The 19,099-nt window shown below is 47.5% G+C and overlaps 1 protein-coding gene across 1 annotated transcript in view; it reads right to left on the bottom strand.

Moving 5' to 3' along the window:
- The window catches only part of ttn.2 (titin, tandem duplicate 2), a 174,511-nt gene that overhangs the window by 25,641 nt on the left and 129,771 nt on the right, over window positions 1-19,099 (bottom strand). The window contains exons 187-191 of the mRNA XM_062402154.1: window positions 1,915-19,008; window positions 1,530-1,826; window positions 812-1,399; window positions 397-699; window positions 12-308 (exon numbers count right to left, since the gene is read on the bottom strand). Coding sequence (XP_062258138.1) covers window positions 12-308; window positions 397-699; window positions 812-1,399; window positions 1,530-1,826; window positions 1,915-19,008 — 18,579 coding nt within the window. The remainder of the gene's footprint in view (window positions 1-11; window positions 309-396; window positions 700-811; window positions 1,400-1,529; window positions 1,827-1,914; window positions 19,009-19,099) is intronic.

The raw sequence follows: 19,099 nt of genomic DNA, 5'->3' as shown, positions 1-19,099 counted from the left end.
ATGACACCTACCGTATGTGTCCACACAGGTGGCTGGTCCAGCAGTAATGGACGGGTTGCTGACTGACCCAACGGCGTTCCTGGCCATGACTCTGAACTCGTATGTCTCGTCCTGAGTCAGGCCGGGCACAGTGAAGTGGGTGTCTGTGACATTGTTCAGGACAGCCTTGGACCATTTGGCACTGACACCCTCCCTCTTCTCAATGTTGTAGCCAACGATCGGGGATCCACCATCATAGTTGGGTCTATGCCAGGCCAAGCTGATGGTGTTCTTGGTGATGTCACTGATGCGCAGGTTTATGGGTGGCTCTGCAGGAACGGAAAGTGGGAATTCATTGTAAGTTGTACAGGTGAAATCATACTTTGACTTTTATACAGATTTTTTAACTCTACTCACCACAAGCATCAATAGCCAGCACTGCGTCAGAGGACTTGCTGAAGGCACTGACTCCAGCAGCGTTTTCTGCAGCCACCTTGAACTCATAAATAAGTCCAGCATTAATATTAGTGACCTTAAAGTGAGTAGCACGGATCACCATTTTGTTGACTCTCTGCCAGAGAATGCTGTTCTTGTCTTTCATCTGGAGATGGTAGCCAAACACATGGCTGCCACCATCTGACTTGGGCTCCGTCCAGGCCACAGTAATGGTCTCTCTAGTTACAGAAGTGACCTCTGGAGTTAGTGGAGCATCAGGAACAGCTGGTAGGGGCGAAACAGAGTTGGAGGGTTTACAAATTAATTTAGATTTAGAAAAACAGAGAAGGAAAAGCAATAATGGATAAAACATGAAAGCAAAACAAAGAATTCTTACTGTAAGGAAGGCTGACAGCAACAATTGGTGAGTCAATGTGCTCGCTGATTCCATATCTGTTCTCAGCCCTGATTCTGAACTGGTACTGCAGGCCAGTGGTCAGCTTCATAATCTTCATGGTGCAACGAGCCACAGCAGAAGAGACATCCATCCAGTTGGCTGTGGTTGTCTCTCTCTTTTGGATGATGTAGTTGGTGATGGGGCTACCACCTTCATATACCGGTGGGAGCCACTCCAGATTAAGGCTGTCTTCTGTCACGTCAGACACAACCACCGGTCCAAGTGGGGCACTGGGACGGTCTAGAACCACAATATTTACATATTGTTTGGTGGTTCCACTGGAATTTGAGGCAGTGATATCGTAGCGTCCTGAGTCTCCAGCGATGCTCTCCCGTAGACTGATCTTGATGCTGTCAGGGGTGACTTCAGAGTTGAACCTCATTGTTGACTTGAGTTGTACGTTATCCTTGGACAGTGAGACTTTAGGCAAAGGTCGGCCTGTCAGTGGGATCTCACACTTAAGGGTGGAACCGGCTCTGACACACACTGTGTTGTGAGGGAAGTCGTTCATGTTCATCTCAGGAGATTCTAAAGCACAGAAGTTATAGAGAGAGTTTTAGACAAGGATATCAGGAGTATTTTTTTAATTTCCTGGTTATATACTCTAATAGTAAATAATGGCTTATTCTGCAGTTTGTCTTTTTAGACTGCAACTTACCAAGCTGGTCTTTCACCATTACAGGGTTGACCATTTCCTTAACATCACTGAATCCAGCATGGTTCTCAGCTCTGACCCTGAAGAAGTACTCAGCATTCTCCCTTAGACCAGACACTGTGAGGTAGACAGACTTGGTTACACCACACTTGACCCACTTCTCCTGGCCTTTCTCTTGAGCCTCCACTAGGTAGCCAGTAATTCTGCTGCCTCCATCTTGTTCTGGTTTGGCCCAGGCCAGTGACACACTCTCTTTGGTCACATCGCTCACACCAAGTTTTGGTGGGGGGCTTGGTTTTTCTGGAGAAAGACGACATGATTTGTTTTATTGAAATACAGGTGGGTTTAAGACCATATATAAGAATATTACCAACATAAAATTCAATACCTGTTATCTTAGTTCCTTCTTTGGTCTCAGCAGGAACACCAACACCGTACTCGTTCTGGCCTGTCACTCTGAAGTAATAAACTGCTCCTTCTGGCAAGTCGCTCACCCTGTATGTCAGTCTGTTACAGGTGTCAGTCAATCTAGTCCAGCCTTTCTTGCTGGCCTCACGGAAATCAACAAGGTAGTTTTTGACAGGTGCTCCTCCCTCATTTTCAGGAGTGTCCCATGTTACAGTAGCAGAGGTCTTAGTTACATCCTTGACTTCTACACTGGCAGGGGGTCCAGGAGAGTCCAGAACTCTGACATTGAGTGTCAAGGAGGAGGTTCCAGCTAAGCTAGACAAGGTGACTATGTATTTGCCAGAGTCGTTGCGAGTTGCCTGCTCTAAGGTGATGGAGGTGAAGGTGTCTGTGGTGTCGATGACAGCACGGACTCTGAGGTCAACATCAGGTTTAGCCCATGTAACATTGGGGATGGGTTTGCCTCTGAAGGGCACTGTCATAGTGAATGAGCTACCATCCTTCACAATAAGAGTCTTCCTCATGTCATTACTGATGTCAAAAACTGGCTCCTCCTCTCTTTCTTTGGCAACCTGTTTGTCTGACTCAGGACTGGGCTCACTGACCCCAATCTTGTTAATGGACTTGACAACATACACATATTCAGCCCCAGGTGTCAATCCCACCACAGTAAACTCTGTGTTCTTGGTGTTCTGGACTCCAACAAACCATTCATCATCTAAAGTCTTCCTGTATTCTACTCTGTAGCCAGTCACAGGGGCTCCACCATCAAATAGCGGCTTATTCCACGACAGGGTGGCAGTGGTCTTTGTAGAGTCAATGATCTTAGGCTTAGCAGGAGGTGAAGGCAGGAACTGTGGGTCTTCAGCCTTGGTGAGTGGGCAAGGCGTGCTAGCAGCACTGAGGCCAGCAGCATTCTCTGCAAACACTATGTACTCGTACTCACAGCCAGCACGAAGATTTGAGGCTTTGACTCTGAGGTCATAAACAGGTTTCTTGTTCACACGGCACCAGCGAAGACCAGTCTTCTCTCGCTTTTCAATGACATAGCCATAGATACTGCTGCCTCCATCAGAATTGGGTCTTTCCCAACAGATGGTCATTGCCTCACTAGTAACAGCAGTGACCTGGACATTTGTGGGAGCTGAAGGAACAGTGAATGGATCCAAGGCCTTAACTGGCTCACTCTCCAGGGCTTCACCATCCCCATATTTGTTGATTCCCCTAACTCTGAAGACATACTCATTTCCTCTTAGTAACTTGGTCACTTTACAGGTAGTTGCTTTCATGTCTCCATAGACAAGAGTCCAGGCCAGGCGACTTGTCTCACGTTTCTCCACAATATAGTGCATGATGTCAGCACCACCGTTCTCCTGAGGGGGTCCCCATGTTATAGTGCATTTTTCTGCTGTGAGTCCGGACACTGCCAATGGTCCTGAAGATGGTCCAGGTCTATCCAAAACTTTACAATTGATAGCAACAGACCTGGTTCCTGCCACATTGTGCAGGGACAGGACATACTGGCCAGAGTCCTTCCTGATAGCGTCTCTGACAATCAGGGTGGTTGCGAAATTTGTGGAGGTAATTTCACACCTGAATTTGGCCGCAATCTCTTTTCCATCCTTAGACCATGAGACAACAGGGAGTGGACGGCCTGTGATTTCAGCATCAATTCTGATGATTTCTCCAGCTTTAATGACAACCAGCTGTCTGAGCTTCTCTTCCAGGATGATAGTGGGAGGGTCTACATCATCCTTTACTGTAACTGGACCGCTACTCTCTGAAGGAACACTTAGCTGATCTGCAGAATTCTTAGCAATAACATGGAAGTCATATTGGACATCTTCTGTGAGGCCTGTGACGTCAAAGTAGGTCTCCTGCAGATTATTGAAGTTGCATTTCAGCCAGCGACCATTGGGAAGTTCTTTACGCTCAATAATGTAGCCGGTAATCTTTGATCCAAATTCGTACTCTGGCCGCTCCCAGAAGAGAGAAACTGAGCTCCTGGTAATGTTGGTGACTTTAAGGTTATGTGGGGGATCACATGGATCTCTGGCTGCCACAGCATCACTGGCCTTAGAGCATGTACCAATGCCAGCAATATTCTCAGCATACACTCTAAACTGATACAGAAGACCTTCTTCAATGCCTGTCATCTTAAACTGGTTCTCAGCTAGCAGTCCTCTGTTGACCTTTGTCCATAGAATGCTACTTTGGTCTTTGCATTCAATGTGATAACCAATAACAGGGCTTCCCCCATCGCTGGCAGGTCTGCCCCATGCCACAAGCATGCCACTCTTGGTGGCATTGGAAACATGGAGGTTGGTTGGCGGACCAGGAGGCTCGAAGGGATACTGAGCAACAACAGGAGCAGAGTCAATAGCATGACTCTTGCCATAACGGTTCTCAGCTGCGATACGGAACTGGTACTCTATTCCCTGATTGAGCCGAACAACCTTAATTGATGTCCTGGCTACAGTGGCTGAGACAATCTGCCATGTGGTTGTCGTAGTGTCTCTCTTCTCCACTACATAGTTGTTAATCTGGCATCCACCGTCATAGGATGGAGGATCCCAAGACAGACAGATGAAGTCAGCACTCACCTCGTCCATCTTAATGTTGCTTGGTGGACCAGGTTTGTCCAGGATTATAACAGAGATATCAGCTTTCTTGGTACCAATAGAGTTAGTCAAAGTAATCTCATACTTTCCTACATCTTCTTTGGTTGCATCCTTGATGAAAATCTTGGAAGAGGTCCTAGAGGTAAGAACATTGACCCTGGTTGTCTGCTTAAGCACTTGGCGGTCCTTCCTCCAGGACACCTCTGGCTGAGGTCTTCCTTTGAAGGGAACGTCAATCTTCAGGTCATCTCCTGCTCTAACACTGTATGTGTTGAACACCAGGTTGATGGTGGGCTCTACTGTGATGTCCTTTACCACCACAGGGGCAGCCAGAGGTTTGGCATCACTCTTGCCCTTATCATTTACAGCAGTCACCCTGAAGGAGTATTCCTCTCCAGTTGTAAGTCCATCAATAGTAGCTTCCAGTGCTTTGACTTCACTGCACACAGTCCATTTGTCATCTCCCTTGGGCTGCATCTCCACAATATACATTGTGATCTTGCTGCCTCCATCATGATCCGGTTTCTCCCATGAAAGTTTAACAGTATGGCGAGTAACGTCTTCCAAGATAATCTTACCAGGAGGCAAAGGAGCCTCAGACACCTTGACTACATCTGTGGAAGCAGGCAGACCTACTCCAAGTTCATTAACAGCTAATATACGGAAATAGTATCGGCCTCCCTCCTGGAGGTCAGAAATTATGTAGGAGTTCCTCACACAGTTGTTGGAAACACTGGTGAAAGCCATTCTCTTCTGCTCTCTCTTCTCCACAATATAATGTGAAATTTTAGCCCCGCCATCAATGAGAGGAGGCTCCCAGGAGAGAGAGACAGAATTTCTCTTTACGTCCTTGACCTCCAGGTTAGTAGGTGCGCTGGGGGAGTCCAGAACTCGAACATTGATGAAGGCTGATTTCGAGCCACTGAGGTTCTCAAGTGTGAGTAGATATTTTCCAGTGTCAAATCTGTCAACATTATCAATCACCAGCATTGTGTAAGAGCTTGTGACTTCGATCTGGGCACGTTCATTCAGGGTACCATCAGCCTTTGACCATCTGACCTCAGGCTCAGGCTTTCCCCTGATTGGCACAAAGAGACGGAGGCTAGCGGTGGCACGAACATTGACCATCTTCCTTAGGTCAGCATCTAGTTCGATTTCAGGAGCTTCCAGCTTCTCTGCAGCAACCACAGAGCCGGGTAGGTCAACATGCTCCCCTACTCCCTCACAATTAACAGCACACACTCGGAAATTGTACTCTGCATTCTCCTTCAATTTCTTTACAGTATAGTGAGTAACTTGTACACCAGTTTGTGGAGTGCAACTGACCCATTCAACATCTGCTGCCTCCTTCATTTCAACAACGTATCCAGTGATCTCTGCTCCACCATCATAGATAGGCCTAGACCAGGTCAGCGAGACTGTGGTGCTTGAATGGTCTGTGACTTTGGGGTTATTTGGAGGTCCTGGTGGATAAGTGGCATCACAGGCCTTCATATATTCTGAAGGTGCACTAGGTTTTCCAACACCGGCAGCATTTTCCGCTGAGACCCTGAATTCATAGGAATGACCGTCTGTGAGACCAGAACATCTGAATCTCAGGTCACTCAGTCTCTTCTTGTTGCATTTAGTCCATCTGATGCCATCCTTATCACGTTTTTCAAGGACATATCCTTCAATTTCAGCTCCTCCGTTATCCTCTGGCCTCTCCCAGGTAAGTACTATGGAATCCCGAGTGATAGCGCTGGCCTCGGGGGTGGAGGGGGCACTGGGAGTGGTGAAGGGGTTACGGGCAACAACAGGCTCAGATTCCAAAGGCTCACCAACACCGTATTTATTCACAGCAGTGACTCTGAAGATGTACTCATTGCCAGGCAACAGTTTTGTGATTTTGTAGCTTATGGCCTGAATCTTGGGCTCAACCATGGTCCACGACAAACGACTGGTCTCTCTTTTCTCAATCATGTAGTGAGAGATGCTGGCTCCGCCATCATGTGAAGGATGGTTCCAGTGAAGATAACATTTCTCAGCTGTGACTCCTTTGACTTCTAGTGGGCCATCTGGAGGACCAGGTCTATCCAGAATTTTAACATTAACTGGGATCATCTTAATTCCTCCCACATTGACAAGTTTGAGGACAAAATGGCCGCCATCAACTCTAATGCACTCCTTGACTGTCAGGATGGTACGTGTCAGCGTGGTCTTTACCTCCATTCGTTGAGTGGCTTTGTCAATCTCCTTTCCATCCTTTAACCAAATGACCTCAGGCAGAGGCTTTCCTGTGTAGTCAGCATCAATGGTGAATGTTTCAGCAGCATGAACAACGGTCAGATCTTTAAATTTAGGATCCATGGTGGCTCCTGGGGCCTCAATTTCATCTTTAGCAGTAATTTCTCCTGTGGTCTGAGAGGGACGGCTGAAAATGCCAGCAGAATTCCTGGCAATGACTCTGAACTCATAAACACAATCCTCAGTCAGGCCAGTGAGTGTGAACTGGGTGTCAAGGATGTTGGTGAAGCTGGCCTTCATCCAGCGGGTATCAGGGTGCTTCCTCCTCTCAATCACATAGCCAGTGATAGCACTGCCTCCATCATACTGAGGCCTGGTCCACTGGAGTGTCACATGGTTTCTAGTGATATCAATAGCATCTGGAGTGCCTGGTGGGTCACAGGGGTCCCTGGCCACTGTGCTCTCAGAGACCTTGCTAGCTGGGCTGATTCCTGCAATGTTCTCAGCATAGACTTTGAATTCATACTCAATACCTTCTTCCAGCTCTGTAGTTTTGAAACGTGTGTCTGGGATTAGAAGCTTGTTGAGTTTAGTCCACAAGAGGCTGTTCTTCTCCTTTCTTTCAAGGTGATAGCCCAAGATGGGACTGCCTCCGTCGTTGGTGGGAGGCTTCCACTCAACCACCATGTTATCCTTGGTTGCGGCAGAAACACCTGGGGTTCCTGGGGCGGCAGGCTCACTGAATGGATACTGAGCAATAACGGCAGGAGTGAAAATGGCAGAACTCTTTCCATATCTATTCTCAGCAGACACTCTGAATTGATACTCAACTCCAGTCTTTAAGTTGGTGACTTTGATAGTTGTTCTGGCAATAGTAGCAGACACAATTTGCCATGCTGTTGTAGTTGTGTCTCTCTTCTCCACAATGTAGTTGTTGATCTGACAGCCTCCAGTATATGCTGGTGGCTCCCAGGAGAGAACGACATAATTAGAGCTCACCTCCTCAATCTTCACAGGGCCTGTGGGTGGGCCAGGCTTATCAAGGATAATAACAGTAATCTCCTCTGTAGTTGATCCAGCACTGCTGGTGGCTGTGATAGTGTATTTGCCAGAGTCTTCCCTATTTGCATCCTTAATGCACAGCTTGGTAGATGATGGTGTGCCAGACACATTTAATCTGGTTGTCTCCTTAAGAGCTTGTCCGTCCTTTTTCCACTCAACCTTGGGAACAGGTCTTCCTATTACAGGGATCTCGATCTTCAGATCCTCACCCTGCTGTAAACTGTAAGTGTTCGATGCCATCTTGAATCCGGGCTCGAATGTTACATCCTTAGCAGTGACTGGTGCAGCTAGAGGCCTGGGGTCACTCTTGCCCTTCTCATTGAATGCTGTCACTCTCAACAGGTACTCGTGTCCTGCACTAAGGCCTGTGACAGTGCCCTCACAAGCTTTAGTTGTAGCGGCCACCACCCATTCCTCTGAGCCCACAGTCTGCATTTCAATATAGAAGCCCATTATCCTGCTGCCGCCATCGTGATCTGGCTTCTCCCAAGAGAGTGAGGCAGAAGTTTTGGTCACTTCAGTCAAAGTGACCTTACCTACAGGGAGAGGAGGCTCAGATGTTTTAGCTGCATCCTCTGTCTCAGCTGGCTGTCCCATGCCAAACTCGTTCTCAGCTAAGACTCTGAAATAGTAGATCGTTCCTTCAGTGAGGCCGGTGATACGGTAGCTTGTCTTTGTACACTTGTTGTCCACATTGGAATAAACAATCCTGTTGGACTCTCGCTTTTCAACCAGGTAATTTGTTATTCTTGAACCACCATCAATAAGAGGAGGCTCCCATGTCAGAGTAATACTTTCTCTCTTGATGTCTTTTACAGTTAAATTCAGAGGGGCCCCTGGAGTGTCCAGGACCTTAACAGATACAAAGGCTGATTTGGTGCCAGCAGTATTTTCCATGTTGAGGATGTATTTTCCAGCATCATATCTGTCACAGATGTCAATGGAGAGCTGAGTGTAATCTTCCCCAGTCTCTATCTGAACTTTACTGGGTAGTTGACCATCCTCTTTAGCCCAGCTGATCTCAGGAGTAGGACGTCCCTTAAATGGAATGCAAATTCTCAATGAGCCACCTGCCCTGACAACTATTCCCTTCCTGAGTTCTGAATCCAGAATCATCTCTGGAGGATCAATCTTATCCAAAGGTTTTATAACTCCCTGGATCTCGGTGGGCTCACCAACACCCAGCTTATTGATGGCACAGATGCGCACCTTATATTCCTGGTGCTCTACCAACTTAGTGATAGTAAACTTGGTAGCTTTAACTCCAGACGGCGGGGTGCACATGGTCCACTCCTCCTCCTCGGCTTTGGTAATTTCCACAGCATATCCTTGAATCTCACATCCACCATCATAGATGGGCCTATGCCAGGCCAGGCTGATAGAGTCTTTAGTTATGTCGAGCACATGAGCATTGGATGGACAGCCTGGTTCAAAGGTGGGGTCACAGGCTTTGAGGTAGGGTGTAGGTGGACTTGACTGTCCCATTCCAGCTGCATTCTCAGCAGTGACCTTGAATTCATATTCATGTTCCTCAGTTAATCCTGTTACTCTGAAACGCAAGTCTGTCACCCGGCGTTTGTTGCACTTGGTCCATCTCACTCCAGCTCTGTCTCTCTTCTCAATTATATAACCAACAATCTCACTGCCTCCGGTGGTCTCGGGGCGGTTCCAGCAGACAGTCATGGAGTCCCTTGTAATGTTAGTGATCTCAAGTTCCTGAGGTGCACCAGGAGGAACAAATGGATTTCTCATGATAACTGGTGTTGACTCAAGAGACTCACCCATGCCATATTTGTTGACAGCCATGACTCTGAAGATGTATTCATTGCCCTTCAACAGTTTCGTAACCTTGAACATGGTAGCTCCACAGTCACTGGAGACCACAGTCCATGCAAGGCGGCTGGTTTCTCTCTTTTGAATGACATAGTGAGATATGCTCGCTCCTCCATCGTGCCTTGGTGGCAGCCATGACAGTGAGCACTTCTCCTCAGTGACATTGCTGACAGTAAGAGGTCCTTCTGAGGGGCCTGGTCTGTCCAGTACCTTAACACTGAATGGGACAGTCTTCGTTCCAGCCACATTAGTCAGAACCAGAGTGTACTGGCCACCATCCACTCTGATGGCATCTTTCACAACAAGCAAAGCCTTGAAATCTGTGTTTTTGATCTCGGCCCTTGCTGAGTTTTCCACTTCGACATTCCCCTTGAACCACTGGGCTGTAGGGATGGGCTTCCCTCCCACAGTGGCCTCCAGATTGAAAGTCTCCCCAGCACTGATAACAAGGCACTGGTTATATATTGGGTCTGTCTCACATTTTGGTGGGTCAACTTCATCCTTGGCTGTGATGGATCCTGTGCACTCAGATGGCTTGCTAACAGCACCTGCTGCATTCCTTGCGATTACTCTGAAGTCATATTTACTCTCCTCTGTCAGGCCTGTAACTGTGAATTCATAATCAAGAATGTTTGCAAAGCTAGCCTTCATCCACTTTCCTTCAGGAAGGTCACGTTTCTCCACTACATAGCCTGTAACTAAGCTTCCCCCATTATACACTGGAGCGGTCCACCTAAGCTTCACAGAGTGCCTGGTCACGATCACAGCCTCAGGGCAGCCAGGGGGATCACATGGGTCACGGGCTACGTAAACCTCAGAGACTTTGCTGCATTTTCCAATGCCAACAATATTCTCTGCATACACTCTATACTCATACTCAATACCTTCCTCAAGTGGAGTAGACTTATATCTGCAGTCTTGGATCAGCATTTTGTTAATCTTGGTCCAGAGGATACTGTTCTTCTCTTTCCTCTCCAGATGATAGCCCAAAATGGCACTTCCTCCATCAGATGGGGGCGTGTGCCACTCAACTATCATAAAGTCCTTGGTGTATGAAGACACAAATGGTGTGCCTGGAGGGCCAGGCTCTTGGAATGGATACTGTGCCAAAACAGGCTCTGAATCAATCGCATAGCTCTTTCCATATCTATTCTCAGCATAGATTCTGAACTGATATTCAGCACCTGTCTTCAGATTGCTCACTTTTAGTGTGGTTCTGGCAACAGTGGCAGATACTACCACCCAGTTGGTTGTAGTTGTGTCTCTCTTCTCCACCACATAGTTTGAGATTGGGCATCCACCTGTGTATGTAGGAGGTTCCCAGCTAAGAGTGATACTCTCTGCACTTATGTCCTCCAACTTGACAGGTCCGGTTGGTGGGCCTGGTTTGTCCAGCGTGATCACCTCAATAGTGGCATCTTTGGAACCCAGGGGACTTGAGACATTGATGCTATACATGCCCCCATCCTCTTTGGTGGCATCCTTTACAGTGAGGGTGGTGTGATGTGCTGAGTCTGTTACATTGACTCTTGTGGTCTGCTTAAGAGCAGAACCATCCTTGGTCCAGGTAATCGTTGGCTTTGGATGACCAGCAACTGGGACCTCTATCTTGAGGTCATACCCTACCTGGACACTGTAGGTGCTCACCCTTGGTCTAACAGCAGGATCAATCACAAGGTCCTTTGCAACAACCGATTGGCCTAGTTGTCTGGGGTCGCTTTTCCCCTTGTCATTTACAGCTAGAACTCGGAAATTATACTCCTCTCCCTTGAGTAGGTTTGTCACTACCGTCTCCAGAGCTTTCACACTAGTACACACTGACCAAGCACCACTGTCCTTAGGTGCGAGTTCAACTTCATAGTGACTGATTCTACTGCCGCCATCATGTTGAGGTTTCTCCCAGGCGAGGGTCACAGTGCTCTGTGTCACATCAACAACACTGACTTTGCCAGGTGGCTGAGGCTTCTCAGATATTTTAATTGGTTCTATTGTTTTGGCTGGGAGACCATAACCATATTCATTCTCAGCCAGGACTCTGAAGAAGAAGATTCCACCCTCTGGAAGAGGCTCCACTTTCCATGACATCCTATTGCAGGTAGTGATGGGTGAGTAAACTTTCCTGGTGCTCTCCCGTTTCTCAAGAATATAATTTTTTATCTTTGAGCCACCATCCAGAAGTGGAGGCTCCCATGTAAGAGTGACAGAATTTTTTGTTATTTCCTTCACTGTGAAATTAATTGGTGGACTAGGTGAGTCCAGGATCCTGACACTAATGAAGACTGACTTCACTCCACTGGCATTCTCTGCAGTTAGGGTGTACTTGCCACTGTCAAATCTGTCAACATTCTCAATGACAAGAGAAGCGTAGTTGCCTGTGTTGTCAATCTGGGCAGTCTCCCTGATCTCCCCCTCAGCTTTACCCCATTTCACCTCAGGAGCTGGACGACCTCTCACAGGGACAAACAGCCTGAGAGTGCTTGCCGCCCTAATGTTGATCATCTTTCTCATATCAGAATCCAGGTCAAGATCGGGAGCCTCAAGCTTCTCCTCAAGGAGAATTTTTCCAGTAACATCAGCATGCTCACCAACACCAACTTTGTTGATGGCACACACTCGGAACTGGTACTCATGCTTCTCAAGAAGCTTTTTCACTGTAAAAGCAGTATCTGCGATTCCATTGGGAGGAGTGCACATATACCACTCATCAGATGCCCCATTGCAGGCCTCCACAATATAAGCTTGAATCTCACATCCACCATCATAGATTGGTTTGCCCCATGTCAAGGAAACAGTGGACCTTGATGTGTCAACCACCTTAGGGTTGTTGGGTGGACCAGGTTTGAAGATAGGATCCAATGCTTTATAGTACACTGTTGGTGTACTAGGTGTGCCAACACCAGCGGCATTCTCAGTGGCAATTCTGAATTCATAGCTGTGGTTTTCTAGGAGCCCTGTGACTCTGAAGCGCAGCTCACTTACTGTGCGCTTGTTGCACCTAGTCCATCTCACACCATCCTTGTCCCGTTTCTCAACAATGTATCCCTGGATAGGACTGCCACCATCATGAGCTGGTCTCTCCCAAGTCACCACCATGGAGTCTTTGGTGATTGTTGGGACATCTACCTCTGTTGGTGGGTCGGAGGTAACAAATGGATTTCTGGCAATCATTGCATCAGATTCCAGAGGCTCACCGACTCCATATTTGTTGACTGGAATCACTCTGAAAATGTACTCATTTCCAGGAAGAAGCTTTGTGATCTTTAGGTTCAGTGTCTGAACTTTAGGCTCAACAACAGTCCAAACCAGTCTGCTGGTTTCCCTCCTCTCAACGATGTAATGTGAAACATCGCTGCCGCCGTCTTGCAAAGGAGGTTTCCAGGAAATGGAGCATTTCTCATTGGTTACACCATAGATGGAGACAGGGCCCTCAGGAGGACCTGGTCTGTCCAGGACCTTGACATTAATGTTAACAGATTTCTCTCCTCCAACATTCTTTACCAGCAAAGTGTACTGACCCCCATCAACCCGGACGGCTTCTTTAACAACTATACAAGCTGTAAAGTCTGTGTTCTTGAGCTCCAGACGGGCAGCGTCAGTAATCTCCTTACCCTCCTTTAGCCAGTGTATTGTGGGAACAGGTTTACCACTGACAGTGACCTCAAGCCTGAATGTCTCCCCAGCATTTACAACAACAGCCTGGGAGTACTTAGCATCCAAGTCAATCTGGGGTGGATCCACCTCATCCTTGGCTGTGATGGCTCCAGTCGAATCAGAGGGCAGACTGAGAACACCTGCTGCATTCCTGGCAATGACACGGAATTCATAAATCTGATCTTCAATAAGTCCTGTAACAACAAATTCAGTCTGAATGATGTTGGTGAAACTGGCCTTCATCCAGCGACCAGCTTCCTCCTTCTTCTCAACCAGATAACCTGTGATCTTAATGCCACCGTCATAATCAGGCTTGGTCCATCTGAGAGTCACTTGGTGTCTTGTCACAATAACAGCCTCTGGTTTTCCTGGTCTTTCACAAGGATCTCTTGCCACTTGCATTTCGCTCAGTTTGCTAGCTTTGCTGTGGCCGACAATGTTCTCTGCATAGACTCTGAACTCATATTCAATACCTTCTTCAAGGCCAACAACCTTGAATCTAGTTTCTGGGATTATTTGTTTGTTCTGTTTCACCCACAGTATACTGTTTCTCTCTTTGAGCTCTAGGTGATAGCCCAGAATCTTGCTCCCGCCATCATTGCTGGGTATATCCCATACAACAACCATGGTTTCCTTGGTCGCTGATTGGACCACAACAGAACGAGGCGTGCTAGGAACTTCAAATGGATACTGAGCAACAATAGTTTCAGACAGAAGGGCCGATGACTTGCCATATCTATTTTCTGCAGCAATCCTAAACTGGTACTGGAATCCAGTCTTCAGACGGGCAGCCTTGATTGTGGTTCTGGCCACTGTAGCTGACACAATTTGCCAGTTAGTGGTAGATGTGTCCCTCTTCTCAACAATGTAATTATTAATGGCACAACCACCATCATATTCTGGTGGATTCCAGTTCAATACCAGACTGTCAGCAGTGACCTCATCCAGCTTAATTGGGCCAGTGGGAGGACCAGGCTTATCCAGGACAAGAACACTGATGTCTGTGGATGCCTCACCAGCTGTGTTGATTAGTTTGATGGTGTATGTTCCCACATCATCTCTGCAAGCCTCCTTAATGACAAGGAGAAGGTTAGTGTCCGTGGTTTCAGCATTAACTCTTGTTGTCTCCTTGAGAACAACGCCATCTTTGAGCCAGGTTGCAGTGGCCTTAGGACAGGCAGCATATGGTACATCTATCTTCAGGTCATCACCTGCTAGCACACTGAATGTGCCAAAAAGCTGTTTGAAGGTTGGTGAAATGACAAGATCTTTTGCCACCACAGGCATACTGAGAGGACGTGGGTCACTAACTCCCTTTTCATTGGATGATGAAATACGGAACATGTACTCCTCTCCCTGTGTAAGACCACTTACAACGGCGGCATTGGTCTTCACTACCATAACCTGGGTCCACTTCTCAGTGCCTTTGCCTTGCATCTCAACAATATAGCCAGTGATTCTACTGCCACCATCATGATCAGGCTTTTCCCATGTCAGTGTGACACTGGTGCCTGTAACTTCACGAAGGGACACTTTACCTGGTGGTAGAGGCTTCTCTGACACTTTAATCGGTTCAACGGTCTCCACTGGGAGACCAATGCCAAATTCATTCTCAGCCAGGATTCTAAAGGAGTACATCTTCCCTTCGTGCAGGTCTCCAATTTTCCAACTTGACTTATGGCAGCTTGCACAGACAGTGGAGTAGGCCTTTCTGGTTGACTCACGCTTCTCTACAATGTAGTTGCGGACTCTGGAGCCCCCGTCAATGAGAGGTGCATCCCAAACAAGGAAAACTGAATCTCGAGTGACCTCCTTGACAAATAGATTCTGAGGTGCTCCGGGAGTATCTAGCACCCTGACATTAACATAGGCTGTCTTGCTTCCTGAGGCATTCTCTACAGTCAAAATGTATTTGCCTCCATCAAATCTGTCAACAGTTTCTACCTGAAGAGTTGTGAATGATGGCGTGGTTTCAATGATAGCTTTGTCTAGGGATTCCCCGTGCTCTCTTGACCATTTTATTTCAGGTGCTGGTCTGCCCTTTATAGGGACAAATAGTCTAAGCGTGCCGCAGGCTCGGATGCTGACCACCTTACGTAGCTCTGCTCCAAGTTCAATTTCTGGAGGAAGCAGTCTGTCCTCTGCCTTGGGGGTTCCAGGAACAGCAGCAGGTTCTCCGACTCCTTCACAATTAGTGGCACAGATGTTGATTTTATACTCTTGGTTTTCCTCCAAGTTGGTGATGGTGAATGAAGTGGCTGTCCATCCCCTTTTAGGAGTGTGAATTGTCCACTCATCCTCATCAGGAGGGCAGGTCTCCACAATGTAACCAGTGATTTCAGAACCACCATCGTAGACCGGTTTGTTCCAGGCAAGGGTTATGGAAGACTTGGTTGTGTCCAGTACTCTGGGGTTCCCTGGAGGTCCAGGCTGGAAGATGGTGTCTATGGCTTTGTACAATGGACTGGAAGGACTGGGCTGGCTCAGACCAGCATTGTTCTCTGCAAAAACTCTAAATTCATACTCATGTCCTGGTGTGAGGCCAGAAACCTTGAATCGCAAGTCAGTGACAGTCCTCTTGTTACACTTCACCCAGCGCAGGCCAGTCTTATCCCTTCTCTCAATTATGTAAGTGTTTATTCTGCTGCCGCCATCATGTTCAGGGCGCTCCCAGCAGACCACCATTGAGTCTTTGCTAATGATGGTGACTTCAGGCTGCTGTGGTGCATCACTGGCTACATAAGGATTGGCACAGATTACAGCTTCAGACTCCAGGTGTTCACCCACACCGTACTTATTAACAGCCATGACTCTGAAGATGTACTCATTGCCCTTCAGAAGTTTGGTGACCTTGAATCTATTTGCTTGAAGGTCTGTAGCCACATTTGTCCATGCCAACCTACTGGTCTCACGCCTCTGAATGATAAAGTACTCGATCTTTGCACCACCATCGTGTGTTGGATGCAGCCAGTTAAGGACACATTTTTCAGCAGTGACATCAGTTACAGTGAGGGAGTCTGGTGGTCCAGGTCTGTCGAGCACCTTGACATTAAATGTGAACTTGGCAAATCCACCTGGATTGCTGGCAGTCAGAGTGTAAGCCCCACCATCTCTCCTCAGGGATTCTTTGTTTATTAGAGCTGTGTGGAAGTCAGATGTCTTTATCTCATGCTTGCCTGTATCCTCAAGCTCCTTTCCTTCCTTGGTCCATACCAGAGATGGGAGTGGCCTACCAATAACACTGGCTTCCAGCTTGAATACCTCTCCTGCCATGACAACAACATTGCTGCTATATGATGCGTCAACATCCAGCCTGGGCTCTTCAATGTCATCTCTGCATGTGATTGCCTCTGATGGCTGGGATGGAGCGCTGACAGAACCAGCTGAGTTTCTAGCAAACACACGGAATTCATAAGTTGCATCTTCAGTCAGACCACTGACTGTGTAGATGGTTTCTTGGATGTTGTTGAAGTTGGCTTTGAGCCAACGTCCATTGGGCATCTCTCTCCTCTCCACTGTGTATCCTGTGATGGAAAATCCACCATCTCCCTCTGGTTTGGTCCATGACACTGTCACCTCATGTCTGGTGATATTCAGTGCCACAGGCCTGCCTGGTCGGTCTACTGGGTCCAAAGCATACATGGGCTCAGAGGATTTGCTCGGTTTGCTGAGACCAGCCATGTTTTCAGCAGTAACACGGTGTTCATATGCGATACCATCAACAAGGCCTGTTGATTTGAAGATATTTCCAACAACAAGAGCTTTGCTGATCCTCTGCCACAGAATGCTGTTTCTCTCTTTTCTGTCCACATGATATCCCATAATAGCACTGCCTCCATCAGAAGATGGCTCATTCCAACTCAAAGTCATTGCATCCTTGTTGAAAGAAGTTACCACAGGAAAACCTGGCTGGCTTGGAACATCAAACGGATAGGCAGCCACCACTTGTTCAGAGACAATGCATGGTCCGATGCCATATCTGTTCTGGGCTTTGACACGGAACTGATATTGGGTTCCAGTGTTGAGTCTAGCTGCCTTGAATGTGGTGCGAATCACTGTAGCTGCTAACTCCATCCATGAAGTACCGGTAGTGTCCCGCATCTCAACAATATAGTTGCTAATCGGAACGCCTCCATCGCTCTCTGGTGCCTCCCAGGACATAAGAACGTAATCACAAGAGATTTCATCCAGCTTAATGGGACCAGTGGGAGGACCTGGAATGTCGTGGACTAGGACTGTGATTGTCTCTGTAACTGTTCCCAGCATGTTCTTTCCAACCATAGAATACTGGCCCCCATCAGTCCTCTTGATCTCATTGATGTTGAGGATAGTTGATGTTAATGTTGTTTCAGTGTTGATTCTTTGTGTTTCCTTGAGCACTACACCTTCTTTCTTCCAAGAAACATCAGGCTTGGGTTTGCCAAGCACTGGAATCTCTATCTTGACACGGTCCCTTGCCTTGGCAATCACCGTCCTCTGGTAGACTCCCCGCAGGTCAAAGGAGGGAGCTGAAGTCTGCTCTTTGATAAGCGCAGGCCTGCTCTCACGGGGGTCGCTCCTACCTGATGCATTGACAGCCATGATACGGAAGATATACTCCGCCCCTTCAATCAGATCCGTGACAGTGTAGTCGAGAGCTTTGATGGCGGCCACATGGACCCACTGGTCGGTGTCCTTCTTCTGGGCCTCAATGACATATCCAGTGATCAAGCTGCCACCGTCATGCAGGGGCTTGATCCATGCTAGACTGGCACTGTCAGCGGTTACATCTGTGACGTACAAGTTCTCTGGTGCAGAGGGGGCTTGAGACACCCTGATTGGCTCAGCGGTTTCTGCAGGCTGACCCACACCCAGGTCATTCTCAGCAGATATACGGAAGTAGTAGTAAGCTCCCTCCTCAAGGGCTGTAAATTTGAAGGAACACTTCTGCCATGTGGTGCTAAGCACTGTGTATGCCTTTTTGGTGGCCTCTCTCTTTTCAATAATATAGTTATGAATCTTAGAGCCACCATCAATAATGGGAATTTCCCACTGGAGATGGATGCTGTTTTTAGTGATCTCTCTCTCTTTGAGGTTGACTGGTGGTCCTGGTGTGTCAAGAACTTTCACATTAACAAAGCCTGTCTTCTTTCCAGCAACATTCTCCAGACATAGGTGGTACTTTCCAGCGTCATATCTGGTACAGTCAGGAATAACCAGTAGGGTGTAGGACTCTGTGGTGTCAATGTGTGCACGTGTTTTCAGGTTGGTGTCGTCTTTGCTCCAAGTTACTTCAGGAACGGGACGGCCCCTGATGGGAACAAACAGACGGATGGAAGCACGACACCTGACCACTAGGGTTCTCCTGAGATCAGCATCCAGCTCAAAGTCTGGCAGTGACTCCTGGTCCACAAGTTCGGTCACTTTCTCAACCTCTGCAGGCTCGCCAACTCCCTCAGAGTTAACAGCGCTGACTCTAAAGTGGTATTTACCACCTTTTTGAAGTTTACCAATAACAGTTTCAGTAGCTTTCAATGGGAACTGTGTCTCTGTCTCCCAATCATCCAGGCCCTCCTTTTTGTACTCAACGATGTATCCGTCTACTTCCAGACCACCGTCGTAGTGGGGTCGGCCCCAGGCAAAGGTGACTGTCGTTTTTGTGGTATCTGTAATTCTGGGACTGGACGGTGGGCCAGGTGGATCTAATAAACAAACAAGCAAACAAAAAAAAAGAGCATAGAAAAGTCATTAAGGGCTTTATTTAAAATAGAATTCATATTTAAGCACAAAGTC

This window comes from Platichthys flesus, chromosome 13, assembly GCF_949316205.1.
Source record: "Platichthys flesus chromosome 13, fPlaFle2.1, whole genome shotgun sequence".
NCBI classification, from domain to species: Eukaryota; Metazoa; Chordata; class Actinopteri; order Pleuronectiformes; family Pleuronectidae; genus Platichthys; species Platichthys flesus.
The sequence above is the reverse complement of the archived record's forward strand: the minus strand, read 5'-3'. Positions and strand labels throughout refer to the sequence as shown.